At 50.5% G+C, this 16,728-nt stretch overlaps 1 protein-coding gene across 1 annotated transcript; it reads right to left on the bottom strand.

Annotated features, from left to right (window-relative positions):
• Positions 1-12,920: 12,920 nt before the first annotated feature.
• NKX2-5 (NK2 homeobox 5) lies at positions 12,921-16,100 on the bottom strand. Its single transcript, XM_007190317.3, has 2 exons — positions 15,599-16,100; positions 12,921-14,021 (listed from the first exon to the last, which is right to left on the bottom strand). Exons 1-2 carry the CDS (start codon positions 15,927-15,929, stop codon positions 13,381-13,383), a joined length of 972 nt encoding a protein of 323 aa, XP_007190379.1. The 5' UTR covers positions 15,930-16,100; the 3' UTR covers positions 12,921-13,380.
• Between the last annotated feature and the right edge of the window lie 628 nt (positions 16,101-16,728).

The following is a 16,728-nucleotide window of genomic DNA, read 5'->3' on the forward strand; positions in this document are numbered from 1 at the left end:
AGACATTAAGTACATCCATATTGTTATGCTACCATCAACACCATCTTTCTCCAGAACTTTTTCATCTTCTCCAACTAAAATTCTGTATCCATCAAATACCAACTCCCCAATGACTACTACCCCCAGTCGCTGGAAACCATCATTCTACTTTCTGTCTCCATTAATTTGACTGCTCTAGGGTGCCTCATATAAGTGGAATCAGACAATATTTGTCCTTTTGTGATTGGCTTATTTGACTTAGCATGAAGTCTTCAAAGTTCATTCATGTTCTAGTATATGTCAGAATTTCCTTCCTTTTTAAGGCTGAATAATATTTCATTGTGTGTATATTCCACATTTCATTTATTCATCCATCTATCAATGGACATTTGGGTTGTTTCTACCTTTTGGCTAATGTGAATAACACTGCTATGAACATTGCACAGATATCTATTTGAGTTCCTACTTTCTCTTCTTTTGGATGTGTATCCAGATGTGGAATTGCTGATCAAATGGTTATTCTATGATTCATTTTTTTAAAATTAATAGCTACTCTATTTATTTATTTATTTATTTATTTATTTATTTATTTATAGCTGTGTTGGGTCTTCATTTCGTGCGAGGGCTTTCTCTAGTTGCGGCAAGCGGGGGCCACTCCTCATCCTGGTGCGGGGGCCACTCTTCATCGCGGTGCGCGGGCCTCTCACTATCGCGGCCCCTCCCATTGCGGGGCACAGGCTCCAGACGTGCAGGCTCAGCAGTTGTGGCTCATGGGCCTAGTTGCTCCGCAGCATGTGGGATCTTCCCAGACCAGGGCTCGAACCTGTGTCCCCTGCATTAGCAGGCAGACTCTCAACCACTGCGCCACCAGGGAAGCCCTATGATTCATTTTTTGAGGGATTGCCATACTGTTTTCCACAAAGGCTGCATCATTTTACATCCCCACCAGCAGCGTACAAGTGTTCCAGTTTCTCTGCATCCTCATCAACCCTTATTTTCTGTTTTTTTTTTCTTTTAGATGGTAGGCATCCTAATGTGTGTGTGGTTTTGATTTGCATCTCGCTATGATTAATGATATTGAGCATCTTTTCATGTACTTATTGGCTTACTTGTATATCTCCTTTGGAGAAAAGTCTATTCAAGTCCTTTGCCCATTTAAAAATCCAGTTGTTTGTTTTTTGTTGTTGAGTTGTAGGAGTTCTTTGTATATTATGCGCATCGATTCCTTATTAAACATATGATTTGCAAATATATTCTCCCCTTCTGTGGGTTGCCTTTTTACACTGTTGATGGTGCCTTTTTAAAAAAATTATTTATTTGTTTTTTCTTTTATTTTTGGTTGCGTTGGGTCTTCATTGCTGCGCGCAGGCTTTCTCTAGTTCCGGCGAGCGGGGGCTACTCTTCATTGTGGTGTGCAGCCTTCTCATTGCGGTGGCTTCTCTTGTTGCGGAGCACGGGCTCTACGTGTGTGAGCTTCAGTAGTTGTGACGCAGGGGCTTAGTTGCTCCGCGGCATGTGGGATCTTCCCGGATCAGGGCTCGAACCCACGTCCCCTGCATTGGCAGGCAGATTCTTAACCACTGCGCCACCAGGGAAGTCCTTGATGGTGCCCTTTGATGCACAAATGTTTTTAATTTGGATGAAGTCCAATTTACCTATTTTTTTCTCTTGTTGCAACAATTCTCTCTTAACCGGTTGTTTAGGAGTCCTCTGTTAACGCTGCCCATTCTCTCTAGTGGCGGTGTTTCTGGAACTTGTTAATTCAGAGTGGGGGCCATTCTCCAAGGAGATCTTGGTGTTGAAAACACCTGACTTCCCAGTGCCCTCTGAAGAGGGTGATGCTCCCAGAACAGCTCAGAGCAAAATCCGGAGTGTTTCTGGTAAAAAGATTAAGAACGTAAGAAGGAGTAAGTGTCTGGGCATGGGAGCTAATCGCTGGCGAGGCCTCACCTGCTGCAGCCTCTGCGGCTCACCCCACACTTGACTCCGGACCACAGGCCCCAGAGGCTGCGGATGAAAGAGCAGAGAGGATGAATTCCGGCATCTTCACGTCAGCCCCCATCTTGGACAGCAGGCCCCTTATTCCACCAGGGGAAGATGGCCCAGCCATCTGGTTGGCGGGAGTCAGGGGCATGATTAGCTTCTTCTAAAGGCAGTGCTTAAACCAGGTTCTCTGGCTTTGAATGTGATTCCTGCAGGACCAAACAGTGCATTTCCTTGAGGGAAAACGCTGCCAGGTTTGAAAGCCATCATTCTCCAGTGAGGCTGGGTGGCTCTCTCCTTGTCTGTAAACACTTTTAAGGAGGGGCTTGGTTTCAGTTCTAACAAGATGAAACTCCTTGAGCTTTACACTTAAAAAAATTTTTTTTTAATTGAAGTATAGTTGATGTACAATGTTGTGTTAGTTTCTGCTGTGCAACAAAGTGATTCAGTTATATATGTGTGTATATGTATATACCTATACATATATATACATATACATATTCTTTTTTATATTCTTTTCCATTATGGTTTATCGCAGGATTACAAGTTTTTAAAAAATTAAAATATAGTTGACTTACAATATTATGTTAGTTTCAGGTATACTACATAGTGATTTGACATTTGTGAGCTTTACACTTAATGGAGACAAGGTGGCAGAGGGCATTTGGGCCACAGATGCCTCCAAATAGTTTGGCGTTGTCATCTTTTGCTTTTCATCTGTGTGTTTTCTTTTAACCAATGCAGCTGTGTCCTGCCCAGCATTCCTACTCTTTTAATAAGGGCACATACATTCTCAGCCCTGGGATACACCTCTAGATAACAGGCATTCATTTGCTACGTATTTATTGGGTACCTACTGTGTGTCAGGTAGTGATGAATCAAACAGAAGTAGTAGAGTCCAGTGAATAAAAGAATGGGCTGTGGACCAGCCTGTCTGTGTCCTGAGTTCAGTCCTGGCTCTGCCCCTTGCTCCTGGTGTCCTGTGCACTAAGTCTCTGGGCCTTATCTATGAAACAAAGGTAAGGACGGTGTCCAGCTACAGAATTATTGTGAGGATTCAATATGATGTGGCAAGTGCATCCTGACACTTTGTAATTGCTCAGTAAGTACTGGCTGTGATTGCAAAGTCCCTGCCCTCGTGGTGTTTACAGTCTAGAAGGGAAGGCAGTACACAATGTACCTGCAAACGTGTAGCAACAGACTGTAATAAGGCCGCTAAAATAGAGGGCATGGGACCACCCAGTTTAGACTGGGACTCAGAAGGTTCTTCTCTGGGAAAGCTGCATTCAGGCCGAGTCCTGTGGGAAGAGGAGGAGATACAGGCTACAAGTGAAGTAAGGAATATCATGGGCAGAAGGAAGAGATCTGTAGGAAGGAGCTGAGGAAAAACCAACGTGGCAGGAGCTGGTGACCAGGAGTGAACGACAGGACTGGAGCGGTGGGCAAGGCCAGTTGCCCAGGCAAGGAGTTCAGAATCCCCTACAAGCAAGGGGGACGGACCCCTGGAGGGCCTTGTGCAGGGAAGTGACAGCATCCGATTTCTGGTCTTTGATAGATCACTCTGGCTGCCGAGTGGAGAACAGACTGTAGGGAAGTACATTTGTTTTCTATTACCATAAACTTAGGGGCTTAAAACAGTGCAAATTTATTACCTCACAGTAACGGAGTCGGATGTCCTAAAATCGAGGTGTTGGCAGAGCTGCATTCCTTCTGGGAACTCCAGGGAGAATCCGTTCCTTACTTTTTCTAGTTTCTAGAGGTTGCCTGCATTCGTTGGCTCCTGGCTGCATCGCTGCAACCTCTGCTACTATCATCACGTCTCCTCTGACTCTCGCTGTCTGGCCTCTTATAAGGACCCTCGTGATTACATGGGGCCCACCCAGAGGATCCAGGATACCCTCCCCATCTCAAGACCTTTAACTTAATCACATCTGCAAGGGTTTTTGCTTTTTGTTGTCTTTTTTTGGTTGTTTTTTGTTTTTGTTTTTGCACATTCACAGGTTCTGGGGATTAGGACGCGGACATCGTTGGGGGCCATTATTCTGTTTAACACAGGGAACAAGAGTGAAAAGGAGGAGACCAGCTGGAGGCCACTGTGGTCACCCAGGTGAGACACATGGTAGCCTGGACCAAGCTGGGAGCAGTGGAAGTGGAGCGAAGTCTGGGGAATTGGACGAGATTTACTGGTTGCCCTGACAGAGGAAGAATGACAGATGGAACAGTATTCTGGCTCCTAAAGCTTTTCATCTGGAAGTGACATGTTAATATTTCTTCTGCTCACAAGTCACATGGCCACGCTAACTTTAAGGTAGTGGGGAAATGCAGTCACGTTCTGTGCCCCACAGGAGGACAAATAGAGTGAGTGAACTGCCCTCATGGCCGCCCACCTGACGCCATCTACGGGCCGTGGAAGGAAGCATCCCCAGCTGGCTTCTCGTTACCCTTGAACTACACTCCCACCTCCTGCAATGGCCTTCTATTAGTTAACTGCATCCACAATAATGCTGTGAAACAACCCTGCCCACCAATGCAATGGCTTGAAAACATCAGCTTTTCTTGTTCACACATCTTTGGGTTGGCTGGAGTTTGGCAGAGGTTGGGGGCTTGGCCCAGAGGTCACGTCCAGGTGTCTCTCTTCCTCCTTGGACCAGTGGGCTGGCAGAGCAGTCTCTTCCCATGGTGATGGCAGAAACACAAGAGAGCAAGTCCCACCCTGAAAGCACATGTCAAGCCTCTACCTGTGTCATATCTGCTAACATCTATTCATCAAAGCAATTCCCATGGGCAAGTTCAAAGTCAAGAGTCAGAGAAGTTTGGGTATGGGTGGAAATACTATACAGGGGAGTGGAGACATAACCGATAAATCAATCTGTCCCATGCCTACGAAGCTGACCTCTCCAACCCCACGTCATATTCCGCCACACACCCACTTAACCACCCAAGTGCTCACTAAGCTCTGACCACACTTGTTGTTTCTTGAACATGCCAAGGTCATTCCTACCTCAGGGCCTTTGCACAAGCTGCTCCCTCTGCCTTGAACTCTCTTCCCCAGATCTTCCCATGGCTGCTGCATCTAAACATTCAAAACTTAAACATTGCCTTCAATGCGTGGCTTTGCCAGACCACAAAGTCTAAAACACCTCTCTCCCCTCCCCCTCAGCTACTCCACCCCCCAGCCCCCTCTGTCATATCATCCAGCTGAATTTTCTTCTCAATACTGATAACAATCTCAAATGGTCTTATATATGTATTTATCTGTTTATTGTCTGTCCCCCCCCACCAGAACTGAAACTCATGATGGCAGGGATCTTACTCTCTGGGGGGTTCCCCAGTGCCTTGCGCACTATTTAATAAGTATGTATTGAATGAATTTCACGGCTGCCAGGGAGGAGCAGAGGAGGGGGGTTTGAGAAGGTGATGAGTAATTGCAAACAGGCATATTTTAAAATTCTGTTTCCAGAAGTGCATTTCTTTATCTTGAAAATCAAAATAAATAAATCTGTTCATTCAGGCAGTGCACATTTATTACATGCCTGCTATGATCAGCCTCTGTGCAGGGTGCGCACACAAACGCTGTCTTTCCCACATGGAGCCCACAGTTTAGCAGTGGAGAGAGAATTACAACAGGACTTACAAATGCCATGACTGTTACAGAAAAGAAGTACAGGAGATGATGAATCTGTGGGTGTACTGCTTCCCACCTGCAGGCTTTATTCATTCACTTATTCAGTCATTCATTTGTCAGATGAGAGCACCTACTATGTAGCATGTTCTTTGTTAAGCACTGTGGGCATAGAGATGAATCAGATACAACAGTGATTACCAAGTTATAAAGTTAATTCTCTAACAGTGGAGGATGCTCTCAGAAAGGGGGGGCCATATGACATGGACCTTGATGGATGAGTAGGAGTTCACCAGATAGAAAGGAGGAACTTCAAATACAAGACTATAAGAGAAAGTTCTGTCCTAAGACAAAACAGGGGATGATCATTTTCTAAAGAAAACTCATGCCAGAAAAAAAAGGCTATTTAAAATAGAATACAAAATGTGAAAACAAATTATAGAAAAAAAAAAAGGAAAAATTAGTTTGGGACTTTGTCTTGAAGAAAATGCAATGAAAAATTAGGAAAATAAATTCATCTTATAGTCAATAAATATTGTATTTACAGTTGTTTTAATTCTTTTTTTTAATTGAAATATAGTTGATTTACAATGTTGTGTTAGCAAACAAAGTGATTGTTATGCATATACATATATCCATTCTTTTTCAGATTCATTTCCACTATAGTTTATTACAAGATCTTGAATATAGTTCCCTGTGCTATACAGTAGGTCCTTGTTGTTTATCTATTTTATATATAGTAGTGTGTATATGTTAATCCCAAATTCCTAATTTATTTCTCCCTTCCTGACCCCCAGCTATCCCTTTTGGTGACCGTAAGTTTGTTTTCTGTGTCTGTGAGTATATTTCTGTTTTGTAAATAAGTTTATTTGTATCATTTTTTTAGATTCCACATGTAAGTGATATCATACGGTACTTGTCTTTCTCTGTCTGACTTACTTCACTTCGTATGATAATCTCTAGGCCCATCCATGTTGCTGCAAATGGCATTATTTCATTTTCATTCTTTTTTATGGCTGAATAATATTCTATTATATATATATATATATGCATTTAGGTTGCTTCCAAGTCTTGGCTATTGTAAATAGTGCTGCTACAAACATTGGGGTGCATGTATCTTTTCGACTTTTAGTGTGTTTGTCTTTTCTGGATATATGCCCAGGAGTGGGATTGTAGGATCACATGGCAACTTTATTTTTAGTTTTTTGAGGAACCTCCATACTGTTCTCCATAGTGGCTGCACCAATTTCCATTCCCACCAACGGTGTAGGAGGGCTCCCTTTTCTCCACAGGGGGTGCAATTTTAAATAGGAGCCTCATGATAAGGTGACATTTGAGTAAAGACTTGAAACAGATGAAGCATCAGCCGGGCAGATATCTGGGGAGGTCATTCCAAGAAAAGGGAACAGCCAGTGCAAAGACCCTGAGGCAGGAATGTGCCAGGCTTGTGTGGCAAACCTCCCCTAAGAAGCTGAGGACAAAGGAAACTTCTTTGGGGTGAGTGGCAGAGTTAATGTGAGCCAGAGCAGCAATTGAGATTTCTGTAGGCTGGAGTTTGGGTGGGGTAGGGTTAGTTGGGGTGTGCTGGAAAGAAGAGGGTTTGGTTTTAGAATTCAGCTTGGCTGCTTCTTAAGTGTGGAACAGGGTAAATAACAAAAACCTTTTAAGCCTCCTGTAGACAGAGGGCCAGATGAAAGCTTGGCACCCTGTCAACCCCTATGGAGGCTGGTTTGCCCCTACTCACCTTCCTGTGGGGCTTCACGGGGGAGCTTAGGATCTGGGCAGAACAGATAGACTGTCTCTGAAGAGTCCCCCCAAATTCATCTTCTCTCCTATGCAGTGCTGGCAGGTACTGGGCTGCATAAGCCACAGGGGTGGTTTTGTGGTCTGGGTCAAGACAAGTGTGTCCCAGAGTACCTCTCCTAACCTCCCCCCACTCCTCTTTCCCTCCCTCTGCCCCCTCCCCCCTCCCAGGGTCCCCAGGCTCCTGGGTTTGTGCTGTAGCCACTGGATCCCAGCAAACACACAGAGACCCTGAGATGGACAAGCAGGGCCTGGAGAGGGGAAATCTGACTCCAGTTTCTCCCAGGCCATCAGGAGAGGAGCCTGAAGGATCTGGGGCCTCTGGGAAAGACGCAGTTCTCCAACTTGCCAGATGATGAGGATCACCTGTTTACAAACGCGGTTTTGCAGGCAACGTCCCCAGGGAGGCCAATTCAAGGGAGCTGGGGCAGGCACGGGATTGGTTGGGTTTGTCCCAGCCTCCAGCAGTTTATGTCTTCAGGCAAGTTTGGGAACTGCTGAGAGTGGTTCAAAGAGCCAGGGCTCTAGCGGAGCCATCTAGACTCCCATCTAGGATTCCCCGGGCCATACTACCAGAGTGACCTCTGGTAGTCAATGTCCTTAACTCCTTTGGGTTTCAGTTTCCTCCTTGGGAAATGACAGAATGAGATTTGCAGGTTCAGCACTTAGCCTTGTGCCTGGCACAAAGGAAGCAAGAACAGATATTAGGCAATAAGCCCCACTGTTATCTTTGGCAGCTGTGGGTTGGAGCAGGGTGGGGAGCACGTGGCGGCTCCGGGTGACCAGCCTACCAGGCCTGCTCACTTCCTACCCGCCTGTGCAGTAAGCTCTCCTGAGAAGCAGCAGAGTGGTGCAAGGAGGACAGATGGGCCCCCTGGAATCCCAGCTGCCCTGCTTCCCCACTGTGAGATCTGGGGTGGGCCACTTCTGTGTGCCTCAGTCTCCTCTTCTGCCCTCAGTGAGAAATAATTGTGCTTACCTCATATGCTTGATATGCCTGGCACCTAGAAATCTTTGAAGAATTGTTAGCTAATATTATTACTGTACCCTTTAATCAATTGATAGACATTTTAAAACATCTTTATTGGAGTATAATTGCTTTACAATGTTGTATTAGTTTCTGCTGTATAACAAAGTGAATCAGCTATATGTATACATATATCCCCATATCCCCTCCCTCTTGTGTCTCCCTCCCACCCTCCCTATCCCACCCCTCTAGGTGGTCACAAAGCACTGAGCTGATCTCCCTGTGCTATGCGGCTGCTTCCCACTAGCTATCTGTTTTACACTTGGTAGTGTATATAAGTCCATGCCACTCTCTCACTTCGTCCCAGCTTACCCTTCCCCCTCCCCGTGTCCTCAAGTCCATTCTCTACGTCTTCGTCTGCGTCTTTATTCCTGTCCTGCCCCTAGGTTCTTCAGAACCATTTTCTATTTATTTATTTATTTATAGATTCCATATATATGTGTTAGCATACAGTATTCGTTTTTCTCTTTCTGACTTACTTCACTCTGTATGACAGACTCTAGGTCCATCCACCTCACTACAAATAACTCAATTTCGTTTCTTTTTATGGCTGAGTAATATTCCATTGTATATATGTGCCACATTTTCTTTATCCATTCATCTGTCGATGGACACTTAGGGTGCTTCCCTGTCCTGGCTATTGTAAATAGAGCTGCAATGAACATTGGGGTACCTGTCTCTTTTTGAATTATGGTTTTCTCAGGTATACGCCCAGGAGTGGGATTGCTGACAGACATTTTTGTGCCTCCTCTTTGAACTGGGGATGAGATGTTACCTTGCTCTTGGCTCCGGAATCAGACTGCCTGGGTTTGAAACCAAGCTCTGGCATTAATCAGCTGTGCGACCTTGGGCAAGTTACTCCTCCTCTTTGGGCCTAAGATTCATTCTTCATCTATTTCCTCAGCAGAACTCAGAGGTGTAAAATAGGATTAGATGGGTTTATTGTACTTTTTGGGTCTTCGTTGCCGCTCGCGGGCTTGCTCTAGTTGCGACGAGCGGGGGCTACTCTTCGTTGCGGTGCACGGGCTTCTCATTGCGGTGGCTTCTCTTGTTGCGGAGCAGGGGCTCTAGGCGCGCAGGCTTCAGTAGTTGTGGCCCAGGGGCTTACTTGCTCTGCGGCATGCGGGATCTTCTGGACCAGGGATCCAACCTGTGTCCCCTGCATTGACAGGCAGACTCTTAACCACTGCGCCACCAGGGAAGTCCCGGGTTTATTGTAAAGAGCTAGGACAGTGCTCGTACCGCAGTAAGCTCCGTGAGCTATAAATGAAATCTAAGCCACTGGCCCCTTTTTCCATGAGCCCAGTCTAGCGGGGAGGTCAGCAAGACCCGGAGCTGCCGGGCTGTTGGCTCCCGCAGTGGAGCGCGCGCGGCCTGAGCCGGGAATAGCTCCCAGAGGAAGCGAGGGGCAGGCCCATGAAGGGCGTGCCTGCCAAGAAGCAGCCAGGGGTCCCGGCCGCTGTCAAGTCGTAAAGTTCCAGGGAACCCTGCGTATTCTGCGCGTTTGTTTAAATACAGGTATTGAAATACGCCGCACGACATCGATTTAATGGGGAATCTATACAAAATAAAATGGGCCAAACCTGTGTCTGTTCGCTGGGAATAACGCTAGGAAGCGAGAGGACTTCTGGGCAAGAGCTCGGCGGAAAGGGGAGAGGCGTGGTGGCCCAGCCTCTGTTCTGGGGACCCTCAGCCGGGGCTCTTGTCCGCCGGCTTGTGCAGGGCGGCGCTGCGCTTGAGGGAACCACTCCACCCCAGCCTGCGGAGCCAGCTTCTTTCTTTTTAATGTCACGGTTTATCATCTCATTAATTTTTAACCGCGGCGGGTGGCTGATTTTTTAAAAAAATTATTAAGTATAACTATTTCCCTAGGTGCGCCCCTGGCACTCCGGGCATGCGGAGTCTGCCTGCACCGCACTAATCTCCGCGGGCTTTGCCACCTCGGAGGCCCCCCGCATTTCTCACTTTTCTGTCCTGGTTGAATTTTCTCACTCCGCACGCTTCGTTTATAGAATACTTGAAAAACAAAACAAATACTGTCGATTTGATTTGCGAAGGGATCGCTATGGGAAGGAGGGCGTCATTAGTTTAAGATAGTAATGACCCTTAGACCCTCGTCCCCCTGGCTCCCGGACCCAACACCCTCGGCTGGCGAGAGCCGTGTGCCGCTTCCCAGGGCTCTGCGCACTACAGTTTACTCCATAATAAGCCTGGATACCGAGCCTGAGATCCTCACCCCACTGGTGAGAGCGTAGGCTCGCTCGGGGCGGGGAGCAGCGTCCCGCTGCAACTTGAAGACGGATGTGAACGGGCTCTCGGTTCTTAAACAGGCCCACCCCCATCCCCGCCCTTCAGCCTCTGCCCGGTGGGTTTCCCAGTTCCGCGCTTAGGGAATGTATGACCTTGACCATTACCTTAACCTTTGGTCCTCAGCTTCCTGGCTTGCAAATTAAGATGGATTAGATTAGAGAACCCCCGTAAGCATTTAGCCCGGAGTTCCGGCTTTCGGTGAGCCCAAAGCCAGCCAGCCATTGTTATCCGTTTGTGAGAGACCTTGGGGTCACTCAGCTGGTCCCTGAAGGATGACAAAGAGGGAGAGGGAGGCATCATAGAAAAACCGTAGCAGTATCACGTTGTGAAAAAAATTTTTTTCTCTCTAATGTTACTGTAGACGAGTGTAAGATGAAAAAGGCCCACGGACATGCAGGACCCCGGGGGTGGGTGGGGGGGCTGGACACTAATTAAGGGTGAGAATGTGGGTGAACTCCAGGTCGAAGGATTCCCTGGTTGTGTGAGTTAGGCCGCCTGCTCGGGCTGCCCGGTAGGAAAGGGCTGTCTGAATTAAGAGCTGGTCTGGTGGTCTGGCACAGCCTCCGGGTGCCCTTCCATGAGATGGGACCGCGGTGTGCATCTCGGAGAGGGGCAGAGAGCGCTGAAAGCTCGAAGTAGGGTCGTAGGCTCAGGAGGCGGCATGCAAGTGCTGAGCTGAACACTTCCCCTCCCCGCAGTCCTCGGCTTGGACTTTACAGCAGAGAGATTCAAGTCCGAGGGCCCCAAGCCAAGCTCTGAGGCAGCCTTTCCCACCTCCTTACAGAGCACAGCCCATAACCCTGCAATGGTCGATTGCATACACCCCAGCATCCCTGAATCGCAAGCTGTGTCCAGCTCAGCTCTTAGCACTTAGAATCTCCTGGCATCTTCCCCTATCCCCAAAGGCAGTGGGGAGAGCCTGAGGGATAGAGGACGGTACAGGCACTGGCAGAGCTGCTTGGTCCCTAGCTCGACAGAAGGATGGCCCCAGACCTGGCTTGGGGACTCTTCCCCAGCCTAAGAGGCGCACTGGATTAGGATATGCCAAGAGCAATGTTTTGTCTTCCACCAAGAGCTCTGGGGCCAGGCAGCCAGGCCTGTACTTTTCAGGCAAAATTCAGAAATACCCACATTCCACAGGAACGCAAAGCCCCTGACTCCCTCCCTTTTTCCTCCCTTTTAAAGAATTGAATTAGCTCCTCTTGACTTTGGAGGCTGGCGGTAGATGAGCCGGAGGTAGAGGAGCTTGGAAGTCAGGTCCGAGCCCCTGAGGACTGGCGGGACCTGAGTATTTTTGTTATTTTTATTTTACTGATGAAAAAAACAGGGGAAGGCAGCAAGAAACTCCCACAGTGAGCAGGTTTTTAGCTGGATTTCCCTGAGCCTCAATTTTCTCATCTGTAAAATCTGTACAACAGCATTCGTTGGTGAGAACTAGTGCAAAATTCGTTAACTGCTGAGAGGCGGTCAAATGGGGGAGAAGGGTTCCCTGACTACGTGAATTCATGGGGCCTAGCCACAGAAGGAGGTGAGCACGGTCCGTCAGACGCCTCTTTGTGGTCCAGGCTCTGCACTCTGCCCAGCCAAGCAGCTGGTGAGACCGGGCCACGGGACCCCAGTGGCACTTCCATTTGGAGTATCTGAGTATAGCTGGGCTGGGGAGTTCTGAGGAGCTTGACAAGAGTTTTGGTTCTGGGCTTTTCCATCTATAAAATGGGCTGCAGCATTCTTCTAAGCAGGATGAGTTCTGGTGCCTTCCAATCTCATAGGGCTTAGGTGCCTTTGCCCTCCATTTAATGCCCAGTACCTGGAACAGTGCCTGGTACATAGTAAGGTTAAGGAGGTGAGGTTGGGACCTCTGGGCCAGTGTCCTCAGTCTCTGAAGTGAGACCCAGAAGCAAACCTCATTTCTACCAGTACTGGCTATTTGCTCACAGGCAAGTCATTAAACCTCTCCAGGCCTCAGTCTGCTAAACTTTAAAATAGGACCTCCCTTTGTCGGATTATTGAAGGTTACATGAGCAATCCCAGAAAGCACCTAACATGGGACCCAGCACAGGTTAGTCTTTATCATTATTATCAATTTGCTCAGTGAATACCTGTCCCTACAACTCAAGGCCGGCTGCCTCTGCCCTCCAAAATTCAGTTTCTGAAGCGCCGCAAGCTGAATGAAGCACACAGGAGGATCAGCTCACTCTCTTTAATGGGAAGGAGATTCTCATTTCTTACAGAAACGGGTAAAAACATAAATACGGAGGGTGGGGGCAGCGGCAAGGCAGCAAGGGCCCGGGCGCCCGGCCCAGGTTCGAGGAAAGGCAGCCGGATATTAGGCCTGCCGCGACCGGGCTCCCAGTCCCAACTGGCCGGTGTTCGGCAGACTGGGGATGCCCGTTGGCTCTCGGAGGGCACTCCCGGGGCGACGGCTAAGGCACCAGGCTGCGGGATCACTCACCGCAAGCTCCGTAAACCCGACCACAAACTCTCCCTCGCGTGGGGACAAAGGCGCACGGGGCGGGTAAAGCTCCGAGGCCTCCCTGGGAGTGAATGTGACATCCGAGGGACGCAGGATCGTGTCGGGAGCCCTCCCTCTCCTCGAGAGTCAGTGCCCCTCTTTAGAGGTGGGATCGGTCGGGGGCTTCCCAGACCGGTCCCTTCCCTACCAGGCTCGGATACCGTGCAGTGTGGACACTCCTGAGTTGCCCTGCGGAATCCCGGGGCTCTGCACGGCGTTCAAGTCCCCGACGCCGAAGTTCACGAAGTTGTTGTTGGCGGCCGCCGTAGCCGACTGCGCCGGGGGCGGCCCGGCGGGGTAAGCAGCGGTGCAGCTGTAGCCAGGGCTGCAGGCCGCGCCACCGTAACCCGGGTAGGCGGGGTAGGCGTTATAGCCGTAGGCGTTGAGGCCCACGCCGTAGGCTGGCGCGTAGGGCGCCGAGTCCCCGAGGCAAGGCTTGCCATCGCGCACCAACACTGGCACCGCGATCCTGCGCGCTGGCGGCGGCGGTGGCGGGGGCAGCCCCACCAGCTCCAGAGTCTGGTCCTGCCGTTGCCGCTTGCACTTGTAGCGCCGGTTCTGGAACCAGATCTTGACCTGCGTAGACGTCAGCTTCAGCACGCTGGCCAGCTGGTCGCGCTCCGGGGCCGACAGGTACCTCTGCTGCTTGAAGCGCCGCTCCAGCTCGTAGACCTGCGCCTGCGAGAAGAGCACGCGCGGCTTCCTCCGCCGTCGCGCCCGGGGTCGCTCGGCGCTGTCCGCCTCAGGCTTCTCCAGCTCCACCGCCTTCTGCAGCGCGCACAGCTCTGAGGGGGAACAGAGAGTCAGAGAGACACTGCGTCACGGCGACCGGACACCCCGAGCTCCCGCCGGGTGATGAGCCCCAGTGGGTGCCACCCCGTCCTGCCTGGAGCCCCCAGCTTGACTGCGGCTCACTCTGCCGGCTGCACTGGGCGCCGCGACTGCTCGGTTTCCGCCCGACAGTCAACATTTGTTGATTGCCTACTACGTGCCAGGCACGGCTCTAGGCACAGGAGAACAAAACAAGACAGGTCCCTGTCCTCGGGTTGGTTCACATTCTGGTGAAAGAGATGGACAATGACTTAACGACTTCAGGTTGCAAAGAAAATAAAGCCAAGTGATGCGCTGGGGTGAATTAGATTAGGACTACTTTGGTTTGAGAAGTTAAATGAAGGAGACCTAGGCCTCACCCCAGGGTCGGTCACACTATCTCAAAATTACGGGAACCGAAGAAACAGAAGGCCAAGAGGTGTTGGTTTGATGATCTATCAAAGGCTCCCGTGCAACTGCTGCGGAGATTGTGCAGCGCCCAAAAAGCAGCGGGTGGGCAGGCGGCCTTGGAACCTGCCTTGGATTCCAATTGAATTCGAATCGGTAGCGACCAATTCAAGCTGCCGTGCCCTCGGGCAGCTGTTCCCGGGGCCTTCCCTCTGCAACTAGACAAACTTTTGTAGGATCACAGAAAGCCCCTCTGGGCTCTCTGCGGCCCTTCAGCCAGCGCCCCCGGCCTCCCCGGGTTCTTGCGGACCCCGCGTTGGGCCACCGTCTCCCCGACGCGCCCTTTCCACTGGCGGGCAAGCCTCCCCCTGGACCTCGGGATGCGCACGGCGATCCGGCCGACTTCCCCAGTCATCTCCTCCATTGCCCCACGCCTTTCGTCGCGCGGCATTTTCTAACTTTTTCCAGGAGAGAACCTCTCGGCCCTGGCCGCGTGGGAAAATTGTTATGGAAAAATAAAGCTGCTAAGTCAGATTCTTGAGAGTCCGGAGTATCCCATTTTAAATTCAAGATCCTTGTTCTCAAACATTCCACTCTCAGGGCACAAAGGAGGAAAGGCCCCAGACACCCCGGGTAACGGGTGGGCTATAGAAGGTCCTGGACCTGCTCCAATTGTGCGCAAAAGTATGTCTGGCGTGCAGCATTTTGATTTCTGTTTAACGGTTTTCGTCAGATCCTCAAAAAGACCCTCAAGAGATTAAAAAAAAAAAAACACAACGATATACAGAATCTCTCTCTCTCTCCCTCTGTTCTGTCTACCACAAACAGACCGCTCAACTTCAACTTCATAACAAATCCAGGAGCAGGGCTGCCGCCGCCTGGGGCTTTGTTAGGCCGCAAGAAAGTATATATATATTTCTCTCCTGTCTCTTGTTTCTGATCGTCACGATCCAGCATTTCCTCTAAACCCCGGGGGGGGGGGGAACCCTGGCGACAACCTCGCTTCTCACATTCGGAGCCCCCTTTGCTCAACCATCCGCCCAGGCACTCGCCTCTCCTCTACCCAAGCCAGAGTTTCTTGGCCGCGAGGTTTGGGGACGAAAGCAACCCCAGAGGGGAGAAGGAGCTTGTGTTTCTTCCTCACCTTTCTTATCGGCTCGAGGGTCCTTGGCAGGGTCGGGGTCGCCATAGGCACGCGGATAGAAGGCGGGGGCGGCTGAGAAGGCAGGCAAGCACTTGGCGGGCGAGGGCGCGGGGCCCAGCTCGGCGCGCAGCTCGGGGAGGCCGGGCGCTGCGGCCTCCGGCCCCGCGTAGGCCTCGGGCTTGAAGGCGGCCAGCATGCAGGAGGCGGGCGCCAGGGTGGCCTCCAGGCGCGCGGAGAGCTCGCCGGCGGCCAGGCTGCGCTGCTGCTGTTCCAGATTCAGGATGTCTTTGACCGAGAACGGCGTGGGCGTGAGCGCGGGGCTGGGGAACATGGTGGCAGCGCGCGTTTCACAGGGCCAGGTGGGCGGCAGAGAGCAGCGCTGCCCACGGCCCCCGGCAGCCTCCCTGCATGGTGCCCGCCGCGCGCCCGCGCACCCGCCTTCCAGCTCGGGATGTGGCCGGGCGGCAGGTACTGCAGGGCGCAAGGGGCAGGAGAGGCGGGACCGGGCCGGAGGAGGGGGACTCAGCCTGCCATTGGGCCGGGGGCCTCGTTGACAGGAGCGATGAGCACTTTCGGGTCACCTAATATAGTCATACGGCTCAAAAAAAAAAAAAAATCCCGCTCAGCTTTTTAAAGGGGCCGCAACGCGTTTGGAAGACTCCTTTCGCTCCTGCAGCCTGAGATTTGTCCAAAACATTAGCCTGAAAATCCTACCAGGATGCATGCCCAGGAAAGGACCCGATTATTCTCCGAATCCGGCCTTTAGGCCGGGTTGGGTGGATCTGGGATTTGAAGAAATGTTCCTCAGCACCTGAAACAGAATAGGGAAGTGAAGGATTGGGTGAGGGCTGGGGGGATGGAGTTATTTCCAGGAGTCGGAAAGGCTTTATTTATTACTAACGGTATGGTGTGTCCGACTTGGAAGAGTCTGAATAAGAAGAGAAGCATTGCGGAAAGGGTTTGCTCTGGGGCGATGGCAGGAGGGGGCCATTCTGGACAATTTTGGTATTCTGTGTAGTACCCCCTTTACCAGGAGGCCAGGCTCTGGGGCCTCCTGGGTGAGTCAAGCTGAAAAGCAAGGTGGGTGGTTGTAGGACGGAGGGGCACCGCCTACAGTAGTGCAAGTGATA

The sequence above is a fragment of the Balaenoptera acutorostrata genome, chromosome 2 (genome assembly GCF_949987535.1).
Source record: "Balaenoptera acutorostrata chromosome 2, mBalAcu1.1, whole genome shotgun sequence".
NCBI classification, from domain to species: Eukaryota; Metazoa; Chordata; class Mammalia; order Artiodactyla; family Balaenopteridae; genus Balaenoptera; species Balaenoptera acutorostrata.

Coding starts and splice junctions, on each gene's coding strand:
- NKX2-5 (XM_007190317.3), bottom strand. CDS start 15,929: ATGTTCCCCAGCCCCGCGCTCACGCCCACGCCGTTCTCGGTCAAAGAC. Junction 14,022..15,598: donor CCCTCGAGCCGATAAGAAAG/GTGAGGAAGAAA, acceptor GTTCCCCCTCAG/AGCTGTGCGCGCTGCAGAAG.